This window comes from Meles meles, chromosome 15 (assembly GCF_922984935.1).
Source record: "Meles meles chromosome 15, mMelMel3.1 paternal haplotype, whole genome shotgun sequence".
NCBI lineage: Eukaryota > Metazoa > Chordata > Mammalia > Carnivora > Mustelidae > Meles > Meles meles.
The window spans coordinates 183,623-196,363 of NC_060080.1; the positions used below are offsets into that span (position 1 = coordinate 183,623).

The following is a 12,741-nucleotide window of genomic DNA, read 5'->3' on the forward strand; positions in this document are numbered from 1 at the left end:
CCCCGCATCGGACTCTCTGCTCGGTGGGGAGCTTGCTTCCTCCTCTCTCTCTGCCTACTTGTGATCTCTCGCTGTCAAATAAATCATTAAAAAATCTTTTTAAAAATGTTTGAAAGGTATTAGATATTGGGGCTCACAGACTCACAAATCCATGTCCCTTCATCTTTATAAACATGCATAATACACCCAACTATGGACCCTCACATACGAAACACACACGCATTTGATCACTGCAACTCTCAGTATTTATATGTTTACAGAATAATTGAGCTGTATAACTCTAGTTTTAGTTAGCTTTCTCATAGATATAAGAGAGCAAAAGGAGTCGAGGGAAGTTTATTACAATCACTTTTAAGGGTGACACGGTAACAAACTGTTTCTGTTGTACATCTCTGAGGACAAAAACTGGTCTTTTTGTACCTAGTAGAACAAGAAATAGCCTACAAATTCAAGATTATTAAGATAAGATAAATTTCAAGACAAGATAAATTTCCTTACACTTGAAAACTAAGTACAATAATTCCACTTGAATTGGGCGAAAATATAATTTGATGGGGGGAGTGTGGGATCGTATAGATAAAGTACTTTCTGAAAAGGCTTCTTAGCTTCCTAAACCTAATTTTGTATTCTAGATAACAGGATATTGCTTGGATATATTCAGAACTAATCTACCAGGCTGAGGGGAGTTTCAATTACAGAAAATAGTGTCATATAATCCCAAAGTTGTTTTCCATTTCCCATGTTAAGAACCGTCCCTGTCTGAAGACTGCCCATCTGGCCGGGATCTGGGGAATTTGCTGTTTCATCTGGGTAATTACCCTCTGCAGACGGAGCAGCTGGGGGCCTTCAGGGGAGGGAAGTGTAGGTAGAAAGGGCCACCTGTGGGGCGCCTGGGGGGCTCAGTCCTTAAGTATCTGCCTTCTGCTTAGGTCAGGATCCCAGGGTCCCGGGATCCAGCCCTGCATCAGGCTCCCTGCCCAGCGGGGAGATCTGCTTCTCCCTCTCCTTCTCCCCCTGCTTGTGTTTCCTCTCTCGCTGTCTCTCTGTCAAATGAATAAATAAATAAATAAATAAATAAATAAATAAATAAATAAATTCTTTTCAAAAAAGGCTACCTGAGGTTCTGAGAGACCCTGGAGGTTGTCAGGCCCCCCCTCTGCAGATGGTCCCCTGCCCGCCCCCGGGGGGGAACAGCTCACAGACACTGAAGGCCTTCTGAGCGGGCCGTGACCTGGAGGTCTCAGGAAAACATGTGCAGTACTCGAGAAGGGAACTTGGTTGTTTCCGTGTCATAGGCAAGGACTGAACCACGAAATGCTGGGCCACAGCTTCGGGGAGAGACTCCAACTTACTCTGGGGACACATGGCAGGACACAGTGGACCTGCCCACCGAGGTTCAGTGGCCCCAGGCCCCACAAACCCCTAGATGTATCTATGGTCATCGTCCTACGCTCTCTTCCAGGTTAAAATTAACTTGCCTACACTAAAAACATCTATTAAGAGAGAAATATGTTCAATTATATGAGCAAAATGAGAATGTTAAATCAGTACAAAAAGCATTTTAGTTGGTTATGACGCATGTGCACACATTTTAAATATTTTATTTATTTTACGGAGAGAGCGATCACAAGTAGGCAGAGAGGCAGGCAGAGAGAGGGAGAAGCAGATTCCCCGCTGAGCAGAGAGCCCAACGTGGGACTCGATCCCAGGACCCCGAGACCATGACCTGAGGCAAAGGCAGAGGCTTTAACCCCCTGAGCCACCCAGGCGTCCCCATTTTAAATGTTACTACAAATACCGGCTAAATCTTTGGGAATTAAGGGAAGTATGTTTTGGTTTCATTTCTGACAAACCAAATGTTAGGTTTCACCCCAGAAAGTAAAACCAAGTTGTATTGTCCTGGTGAGCTCCACCTTTAAAGTACAGCTTTAAACACAAATTTCAGGTTTTGTCCTTTCCTGCGGGAATAGCAGAAAGGTTACAGATGGCTCTGACCTTCTTACCAACTTCCAGAGAACAAAAGAAAAGTGGTACCGCAAAGCTGAAAATGAGATTCATATTCAACATCAGAAATGCAGATATTGTCACAAAACGTAAGACAAAGCCAGATCTATGCCCGCAAGTCTTGTCTAGCATTTGAAGAGGAGAGAACGGGAAGCCCCCGCCTTGTGGACGGGACGTGCGGCGTGCGCACTCCAGGACAGCATTAGGAGGCTCCCCGCCAGGGGTGTCCAAAATGAGGACAGTCAACTTACTTCCGTCCGGAAGACGAGCCAGCACGACCCCACTGCCTCCTCTAGCAGTTACTAGAAATCCAGCTTTTATCACGGACAAAATCGCAAGGCCCTTGGCTTTAGCGATGACGTGGGCTGCAAAATTAAAGACATCAGGCAGGTGAGCGTCTGGAGTGGACTTGCCTGAACAGATGGGCGTTAAGCAGACGGACGCACAGAAGATCTGACGGACAGGACCCCAGGCTTCTCAGGACTGTCTCAGCGGCACCGGTGAGCCAAAGGACGCTCGCCGGCGCTGCAGGGTCCGATCGATCGCTCTCCTAGTCCGCCCCCGCGCTGTTTCCAACGCCCACAGAACCAAAGCCCAGATACGCCCGCAACGCTGCAACCGGTGGGACACAGGGTGAGATTCTTTTAGTCGACGTGCACTAGCAGGACACATAATTTGGAAATATCAATTAATTGACAAAATAACTCATAAAACCAGGTTACTGTTTTAAAGGAAATGCGATCCATATGGAACCAAGTATGAAGGAGAAAGCCAGCAAGGGCGTCCTGCAGACAGCAGAACCTGGGTCTCAGAGCCACAGCTGGTTCCCCTTTTACCAATGCAGACAGCTCACTGGAGATCCTGTGAAAAATGCAGATTCTGACTCCTTGGGCCTCAGTGGGGCCTTGAGGTCCTGCATTTTTAACAAGCCCCCAGGTGATGTCCAGCTGCTGGTCCAGTCTGCATGTGGGGTAGCAAGGCTCCTCAGAGCACTGTCTTCATGATGGGAGTGTAGTGTCCAGACCCAAATAATAATAATAATAATAATAATAATAATAAATAGTATTATATATTAAATATAATAATATTACAACAAATTAGACTTTTTTAACATTTAAAGTTCTGCTAAACAACTTTTTAAAAATCTGTTGTAAGAAATTAAACTAGTTTTAAAAAAGGAAGTTAAATTCGTTTTGTGATGCAGGATCAGTTTCCCAGGCCCATGATTAATTAAGAGGGAAAGCAGCCTGAAGCTGTCCCCAAGCTAGTTGCATATGAATCTCTGCTCCGTGAACAACCACCCCATAGGAATAACTGGGAGCGGCTGGTTCCCAAAAGCCTCTGGCCCCCTGCGTTCCCACAATCCAGCCCAGGCCACTGGGCTCCCTGGGCTCCCAGGGCGTGATTCAGCAGGTTTGTGGGGTGGGGGTTAGAGGCGCTGTTATTTTAATGATCCAAGAACCTTGCACACAGCTGGGTTAGGAATGATCGATTCACGTCTTCTCCAACCCCTACAAAACGTCAATACCTGACCTCAAAAAAAAAAAAAAAACAAAACCCAAGGTTAAAACTGGTTTGTGAGATTGGCTAGTGATTCTGCAAGATAAGCTTGTAAAGGCCTCAAAAACTGATGACAGGGGCGTTTGGGTAAGCCCAAGTGGGCACTACAAGGAGGAGGCGGGGCGTCCACGGGGGCGGAGGGTAGGCGAGGGCAGGCGCCCCAGGAGCCCAGCCGGCAGACCAGCTAAGAGGAAAGCAGTGCCCTGAGGGCCTGCGGCTCCTGGGGCCTCCGTCTGAGCGCACCAAGCAACTAACACAACGCAACACAGAGAAGCAAGAGGCACATGTTTCATTTACCAGGAATGATCTTATCAGGTCCGTTTCTGGAAGTTATTTCCGTGAATTCTCTTAGAATTTTAGCAGCCTTTTTTGCTTCCGATTTCAAATTGGAAGGTATAGGATTATTCACTGAAAGATTAAAAAAGGAGATTTTCATGAAAAAAATCTAGTAAACAGGAGTTAGAAATTTATTATGATTTCAGTTTTTCTCACGCACCATTGAGCATTGACCAATTCCATCCTTCTGGACAAAATAAGTGACCTGGAGACCCTCAAATTATTGTCTCATCTCTGTTCTCTTAATAAAGTAAATTCACTCTGAGATTGGGAAACCCTAAATTCTCAAAACCCCAGAAATTATAAAATCCCGGGATTCTAAAAGATCTTAAACAAAGTCTGGTCCAATCTCCTAATTATGTGTCTGCTCTCTGTAATTCTTAGCTCACCGCAATACCAGTTAAAAGACATTAAAATTTGAAGAATTAACAAAAGATGTAACTTACAACTGTGTATAATAAAAAATACAAAATTTATCTGGATATTTTTGTCAAAACACTGAACTATCTGCATAGATTCTCCTTGTGGGTAAAATTCTGAGACTCGGGAAGTGACGACCACTCCTATGTGTGCACAGCCCCAACTTTCAGGCTAGTCTGGGTGTCCTCGAGTCACGAAAGCACGGGTTTGTGCCGTGCACAGACAACCCTCCCAGAGCCGAAGTCTGTGGGGACGGGTGGCCCTTTCTCACGGGACAAGGAATCCGAAGAGCCAAGGAGACCACGAGGCTCTAAGTCCAGTCTGTGGCTCAGGCGGTCAAACGCCTTTTTTATTACAAAGACGACGTTTTCAGCTCTGAAAGTTCACTTGCTTTGGCTCTTTCCATTTCTGTTCTCAATAGATTTTGGTTGTTCTTCAAATACTTGAGCATATTTTTTAAAAAGTGTGTTTTTTTTTTTTATCCTCGTCTGATAATTGCATCATCTCTGGCCTTTCAGGATCTGCTTTTGACAGATCCTTCTCCTGGTCATGGGTTAGATGTTCTTGTTTCCACCCACTGCTAGCGCAACTGGGCGGTTGCCGGCCCGGTGAATACGGCCACATGGAGTGTCCAGGCTCTGTCGTGGTCTCTGGGGCCGAGCCCGTGGCAGCAGGCAGTGCCGGGAGTCACGCGTCAGCTCAGTCTCCCCAAGGCCTGCTTTCGCGGGAGCCTGGGTGCTTGTCAGGGACTGGGGACGGGCGCCCGGCAACTGCGGTGGGGCTCTCGAGGCTCCACAGCGTCCTCGGGGCTTCGTGCTCGCCCCCTCCATGGTGGGAGCTGCGGCCCCTCCATCGCCGAACTGAACACTGGTCACCTCCTGGCTCCCCGGTGGTGGCTCTGGGCTCCACCGCACACACGGGGATCTGTGGGGTCCCCTCGCAGAGACCTTGGGCTCGCCCTTGCCCTGGCCCCCCGGGCCTGCGTCTCTCTTGTGCGGCGCAGCCCGGGCCCCGGCGGATGTCCCGGCCCCAGCCGCGCTGGAAGGTGCCTTCAGGCAGGCAAAGAGGTGGCCTCGGGGCTCCGGCCTCCTCCCCGGGGTCCTGGACACGCTCACCGGGGGCCCCACGTGTGCAAGCAGACACCGGCTCTATTTTGCCAGTTTCTAGGGTTTACAGAAAGTGACAGTACGTTTCTCTGTCATGAACCTCGCCGCATGCGTTCACTCGCCGGGTAACGTCAAGTACCTTTCAGTCCCGTCAAACCTCTGAAGGCTGTTCTGTTTCTTACTCATTTGTAAAGTAAGGAAATTAATCGTTTTCTAGAGATAAGTCGCAAATATTGATTTGCTGTTTGTCTTTTGAATTTTCTTATGATTTTTTTTTTAAGATTTTTAAGATTTTTTTAAAGATCCATTGACTTGAGAGGGAGCACAAACAGGGGGAGCGGGAGAGGGGAAGCAGACTCCCCGCCGAGCAGGGAGCCCATTGTGGGGCTCGAGGCCAGGCCCCCGGGGTCACGACCCGAGTCAAACTCGGACGCTTAACGGACTGAGCCACCCAGACGCCCCTTATGGTTTTTTCTACGTTAGTCTTCATGAAATCAAGTTCACCTTCTCTTCTAAGTTTTACAAGTATCTCTAACTAAACGAAATGATTCCCAAGTTCATCAGGAAAAACAAGCCAGAGAACATAGAGAAAAAGTATGTAAAAGAAGAAGGAGGAGGGGGACAGGCTCTGCCAGAAGCTGCAGAATACTGACGCCTGCGCATTGTACCCTAGAGGCAAAAACAGGCGGAAAACCCAGTTTTACAAAATAAAAAAATTCAGAAACTGACACGAACATATAAAATAATTTACTACATAATAAAGACAGAACCTTAAATCATTGTGGAAAGGCTGTATTACACAATAACTCGTGATCTCTGGGGGAAATTCATGCCCCGCTTCATGTAACAGACGGTTGTAAACTCCAAAGTCATCAATGACTTGAAATGCCCAAAATCAAACCATGAAGACCCAGAAATTACGTGAGAATTACTTTTCAAATTCATAGTGCAAAAGGCCCAAGGTTGACCAACAAAGTCTGTATTTTTAAATGATCAGAAATTATGGCATAAGAATACTGTGAGCAAAAAGGGAAACGCATGCACTTGCAAGCACGGAGGGAAAGGCCACTCCCACTCTGGGCGCCCCCCGCCCCACTACTGTCTCCTGAGGCTCCCTGACCCCTGCTGCTTAACGTGTGCCCTTTCCATTCTCAGTTCTGTAGATACAGCCCTTAGCCGTCTTCAGGTAGGGCCCTAAAAGTTGGAACTGATGAATCAAAGAGACTCAAAATCTGTTAGCTTTTTATTACATTGCCAAATTGTCTCCCCAAATACTACCCAAGTTTAACTGACTGGCACCCCAAAACACCACCCACATTTAGAACCACTGAGTATTACATAAAAACCCCACTGCTACGGCTGACACTGGGAAAGGCAAAGTCTGTACATCAGAAAAACAGGACAACAAATTTTATTTAAATTTATCTGAATACTAGCAAATTTTTCTTTTGATTATATTTCCTGTTTTGCATATTTTCTGTTCATATACTTTGACTTTTTCTGGTTCCATACTCCTTTTGCCCATAATTTTAATCATGTTGCAAGTCTATGTATCAACTTGCTTTTTAAAAAAAATTATTTAAAGTTTTCAGCATTTGTATTTATACGGCAACATTTCTCTGGGTTTCCTACTATTTTCATCTTTCTACCACTGTGACAAAAGGCCTTGATTAAAGACAAAAACAAAAACAAAACCGATACAGCCAATATTCCATGTTCTCTTCCCGAGCTTCAATTTTACCTTAAATATTTGGTCCATCTCAAACTTACATTGGCATAGGATAGGAAGAACCTAATATTTTTTACATACACAACACAACTTACTGAACAACCCACAGCACTTAAAAATGTCACCTTCATGACAAAAGCAAGGAAAATACATTCATATATGTACTCACGTACTTAAAAATATATGACGTGGTGGTTTAATAAATTATTCTGGAGCAACTGGTCATTCAAATAAAAACAAAATAAATTTAGATTATAATATCACATCATACACAAAAAAAATCCAATACCTGATTGCCTTAATACTAAAGGCAACGTTTAATACTTTTAGGATAAAAGGACGGAAAATATCTTTATTATCTGGGCAATGGAGGGTTGCCCTGAACAACGCACAACAGTAATAGGAAACTACAGATACATTCAGCTACAGTAAAGTCAAGAAAAAGTGTATCAACGCACATTTGGAAATAAGATACCAGGGAGAGGCCGGAAGCCGTCTGGCGTGCGTAGAAAGGGCCGCTATCTAGGCTTCGGAATGCACAGAGATCTTTAAAAATCAGTGAAAACACAAAGAGCACAAGGAAAACTGGGCACAGTGTTCGATCAGCTGATTCACAGGAGAGGAAAACTCGGGGGCCGGCAACCACCTGAAAAGCTGGACGTGCCCCGTAAGGCCATCGCGAGTCACCAGTGCTCACTCCCCAGTCGGCCAGCGCGGGACAGTCGGCCAGCACGTGTGTGGTCCTGACAGAAAGAGGAGGCCCAGGGAGGACGGCAGGTGGGGGGTGTCCCTACAACCCGCCTACGCCACTCCCAGCTGAAGCCACGGGTAAAGGTCCCCAGGTGTGCTCACTGAGGCCGTGGTGAGTTCAATGCTGCCCCCAAATCCGTGTCCACCTGAACCCTGAGAATGGGACCTTGTGCGGGAAAAGGTCTTTGCAGATATAACTAAGGTCCCAAGGGGAGCTCGCCCTAGGCTACCTGGGTGGGTGGACCCGAATCCAGCGATGAGTTCCCTTGTGGGACACAGAGGAGGGAGGACAGCGGGGCCGCTGGAGTGTGGAGTGTAGGTGTGGAGCACCTACGGGCCCCACAAGCCCGAGAGCCAGGAGAAGGGGCCCCGTGGGCCCAGGAGGGGGTTAGCCCTCCACAGAACGGATCAGCCCCCGCCAGTGTGTGGCGCCCGGAGCCAGCACCACGCGTGCAGAGGGGCCGCTGAGGCAGTGCCCCCCTGAGCAAACGAACAAGAATACATAGAAACACACAGACTCAGGGAAGGACACAATTTCCCTGAAGAAGAGGCTGAATCAGTACGGTCCGGTGTGGCCCTCCAGCCCGTTGCCACAGACACCAACCAACCGGCAGACACGCCCCAGGGCGGGCCAGCGGGAACAACAGAAACACAAGCCCCATGAAGACATACGGAGCATCGTAACATTCACGGCAATGTTCTGGGCATGAACAAAAATAAGAATATGTTTTATATAAAATAGATATATAAAATATAAAATTTATCACAAAATACATATATTTGTGTGTAAAATTTATGTATAAAATATACACATGTATAATCAAAGTATAATGCTATCTGATTCGGGGGTGGGGTGGTCCTGGGAGAGGCTTGTACTTTTCTCCCTTCACTATGTACTGGGCCGTGCGTGTCAATTACGTCGTCCTCCGTAGTCCCTTGTGGGTCTGAAGTACTGTGTGATGAAGACCAGGCGGCAGAAGCTGAATATTACGTAATTAAATACTTGCAGTATTCGTGGCACCTTATGACCCCTGCTGCAAACGTTGTATTTCGGATAATGACCCCATAAGTTGTCTATCATTTCGAACCCGACCTCGCAGGGCCAGCGACATTCGTTGCGTGAATGTGCATGGAAAAGCAGAAACGCTGCGCTCACCATTTACACTCTCTTGTGCACACGGAGACCCCTGGCCCCCCGCCCCGCACACACAGGCAACCAGTCACGAATGAATCCGGGGGGGACTGGGTCGGAAGCTGCACACTCAACACTTTTGTTACGGTTTGCATTTGGGTGACCCAGATAGTTCTGGAATCTGAGTTTTAGGAGCGAATAGAGAGTTACTCCTCATCTTCTCAGTCATGTACTTATTTAGAAATGAAACTACCCCATCCTCATGACCGTACCGAGATGCTGAAAGCTGATAGTCTTCTGGGACTGCTCCTTTTGTTGGCAATGGTTCCTTCTAAGCACAGAGATGAACACAGAACGATCTTCAGAAGTGTGCAACTTTCATAGAGGGAAGCAATCTTAAGACAACCGTTCAAAATTATGTCAACTTCCTAGTAACCTTTAAATCTGTCCTATTATTAATGCTTTGATTATACAGTTTGGATTTAGAGGGTCTCAGAAAAAATACAAACTAGACAAATTCCAATTTCCATAGTTACAAAGACATTGGGGGCTTTAAAGTCCATTGTATGGAAGTAGTTTTTAGCCATGACTCCAGCTGACGCAGTAATGACATACCATTGTTTTTTGTATGCCCCGTGATCTAGAACGTACAAATATGGCAAGGGGCGATCCAGCCTCCAGTTTTCCACATCTCCAGGACAGGACGGGCCGCGGATAGGAGTTAAAAGCCACAGGTGAGCACTGTGAGGGCAGTGGCTTCGTCTCCCTCTTGGTGGCTGCGGGGGAGAGGGGGTGTGAGTCGGGAGACGTAACTGGAGAACCACCACAGAGTCGCCTGTCCCTAAGGTACACGCCCCGGCTGTCACTCGCATTATAACCGGACAGGGTGTCTGAGTTCCTCACTCCTGTGCGGCCGGAGACGGGGCAGTGCAGGGCACCTGTCACAGGACGGACCAGCAGCGCCCAGAGGTTCTGTGTGGCAGGGACGGCTGCCGCCCACGTGGGTCTTTTTGTCCCAGAGGCTCTCCTTTCCTCTCCTCTCCCCTCCTCTCCTCTCCTGTCCTGCCCTGTCCTGTCCTGTCGCAGCCCCGAGGGGGTGGACAGAACGTCCCGGGTCAGCGCCCGGGGAGAGCGGCCCGGACCCAGCACGCACACTGGACCGCGGCCCCCGAAGGAGAGGTGGTTCTTGTGGGGCTGAGCCACGGAGATGGAGGCTTTCCACGCACTCATACCACCGTCTCTCCACGTTTCCAACCTCACTCTGCTCTCTGGATTAGACAGACGGTGGGGCAGCTCCTGCGACTTTCGTTCTCGGACTCAAGATGCGGCTTGTCCCGCGTGGTGCTGTCCCTTCACGGGTCCGGAGAGGCGGGGACGTGGGCGCCGACACGAGTGCGATCCCGCCTCTGCCATGGCCCTCGGTGCCGGGCTCCCTCACACAGTAGCGCAAGTCCTTCTGCGAGGAGCCAAGCGGCAGCTTTGCCTATTAAACGCAGAACATCTAAAAAGATGCACCTTCTCCACACCAACGACCCGTCTCAGCGCGCCCTGAACGCGACGGGGAGCTCCAGGGCCCTACCCCGTGCTGTCCTCGGTGCCCGAGCTCCGCCGCTCCCGGCAACTCCCCCGCCCCCCAGAGCCGGAGCTCGGCCAGGGCCAGCCGGGAGGCACCGCAACAGCAGTGGGCAGTGGGCCGTGAGAGTGACTCGCCCTGGATGGCGCCCAGGGCGGGTTTGGCAGAGGGCGCACTCCTCGGAGAGGATGGCCGTGTTCTCCCGGGCCGTGCGCAGCCGGTGCCGCGGGCCTGCGGTTGGCGTCCGGGGGCTGGAGCTGTGCAGCTCTGGTTTCCGAGCACAGGGGCCTCTCTTGCGCCTGTGGCTGGGTGGGCTCCTCCCGCGTCCTCTCGCCACGCTGCTGACCCCTTTCTGTCTCTGGCGATGTCCCTCCCATGGCCACACCTGTGCCTGCCTGAAAGGAGTCATACCCTAAGGGATGCTGCTGCTGATGCCGGAGCCCAACGGAAGGGCCCCCTGGGAGGTGAGGGGCAGGAAACGGGTAAGGGACCCCTCCCCCCAGGGGTCGGCCAACAGTGGCCCTGGGCCAAGTCCAGCCACCATCGGGAGATAAGAAGACATTTAAATTTTTAACAGTTAAGCAAATTAAACCAAAAGGATAATAATATTTCGTGAGAAAACACAATCTCACCGGTAAGATCAGTTCTGGCTGAACATGTGTGATTTACTTTGACGATGAGGAACGTTAACTTTGAACCTCAAGTAGCAACATGTTCCCACATAATCACATCTGACTCCTCACAAGACTTGCATTACAAAGAAAATTTCTCAATTATTATACTTCACTTTTTATCAGCTAACAAAACTGTGGTCATTGTTTTCTGTCTTGTTGTGGAAGTGTCTACACAGAATCTCAAATTTTGTTTCTTGGCCTGTTTACCCTAATATATGTACTATCCGGCCCTTTAAGGAAAACCATGGCCAACCTCTGGCCTCTTGAAATGTAACTCATTCTTCAAGACCAACTTAAAATGCTGCTTCTAAGTGAAACCATTCCACACACCCCTCGGCGTGGAGCGCAGGGACAGGCCGTCGGAGCAGGAACACGGCTGTGGGTTGGCAAGACAGCCTTCCGTCTCCTACTGCCTCCGGGGCTGTCCTTCCTGGGGCTGCAGAGCTTCTCCACCGGGGCTCCCGCCAACCAGGCAGTGACCTGCGGAGCCCAGAGACACACCTGACCCCGGGGCTGGTTTCTGGGTTCTCTTGAGGACCCGGCAGCCACCACGGCAGCGGGCACGGCCTTGATCCACCCGCAGGAAAGGGTGAAGAGCCAGGCGCCGGGCCTCCTCCGCAGTCGCTCGCCACAGTCCCCTTGTCCCCCGGTCCCCACCCTTTCCTCCTCTTCACCACCAGCCTGGCCCAAAGATGACCAGTTCTCATGGTAGCTATTCCAAGCCTCCTGCCTGGTCTCTCAGTTCCTCGTCCTGAGCCCCTATGGTCACTTCTCCACAGAAATGTTCCGTGGAAGTAACGGCGAAGAGGATGGCTCCCCATTGCTTACACCCGAGTTTCCCATCATCTTTAGTCTGCACCGCAGCCCATATCCTTGCGCTGTAGGTCAACCACACACATCTCTCTGCACCTGTGTCTGTCATATCGGTCAGCCAGGGACTCCTGCCTGTCTGCATCTACGGATCTGTCTGTCCGCCCTGTCACCCGTCTGCCTATCCTAGTCTTTCTTGTACGTCTCCTCCCCAACAAGGCAAGCGCATGGGGTACGTACTCTGACTATCTAACCACCTGCGGCATCTCCAGCACACGCCCTAACTACACGCGGTAAAGCGGCCGACTGCTGGGAGCCGGGAGGCCTGGTGGAGGGCGCTGCCCCACTAGGTTCGGGTTTGAACTGCTGCAGGCCTAATCCTGCCGAGGGCCAGATCGCCGGGGAGATAAGCATGGCCAGATAGTCTCTGCCTTTTCCTCTCAGTCCCGTATCTCTCTCAAATAAAGATCCCCTTGCTAATCTGCCGCAAACATCTCTCAGGCCTGCGGGCCGGAGCAGCCTCAAGGAGGTGAATTATTCTGCACCACCGACCCTGGAGAACTTCAGATGTGCGCTGCTATAGCCGGTTTCCTCCCTGGGCTGACGTCTGTCCAAGGCTTTCACAGCCGAGTCACTGATACACACCC

General features: G+C 49.7%; 1 protein-coding gene across 3 annotated transcripts in view; it reads right to left on the minus strand.

The window, feature by feature from the left end:
* The window catches only part of SH3YL1 (SH3 and SYLF domain containing 1), a 34,902-nt gene that overhangs the window by 17,795 nt on the left and 4,366 nt on the right, over nucleotides 1-12,741 (minus strand). For all 3 annotated transcript variants that reach the window (XM_045979215.1, XM_045979214.1, XM_045979216.1), the window contains 2 exons: nucleotides 3,862-3,972; nucleotides 2,256-2,369 (listed from right to left, as the gene is read on the minus strand). In XM_045979215.1, coding sequence (XP_045835171.1) covers nucleotides 2,256-2,369; nucleotides 3,862-3,972 — 225 coding nt within the window. The remainder of the gene's footprint in view (nucleotides 1-2,255; nucleotides 2,370-3,861; nucleotides 3,973-12,741) is intronic.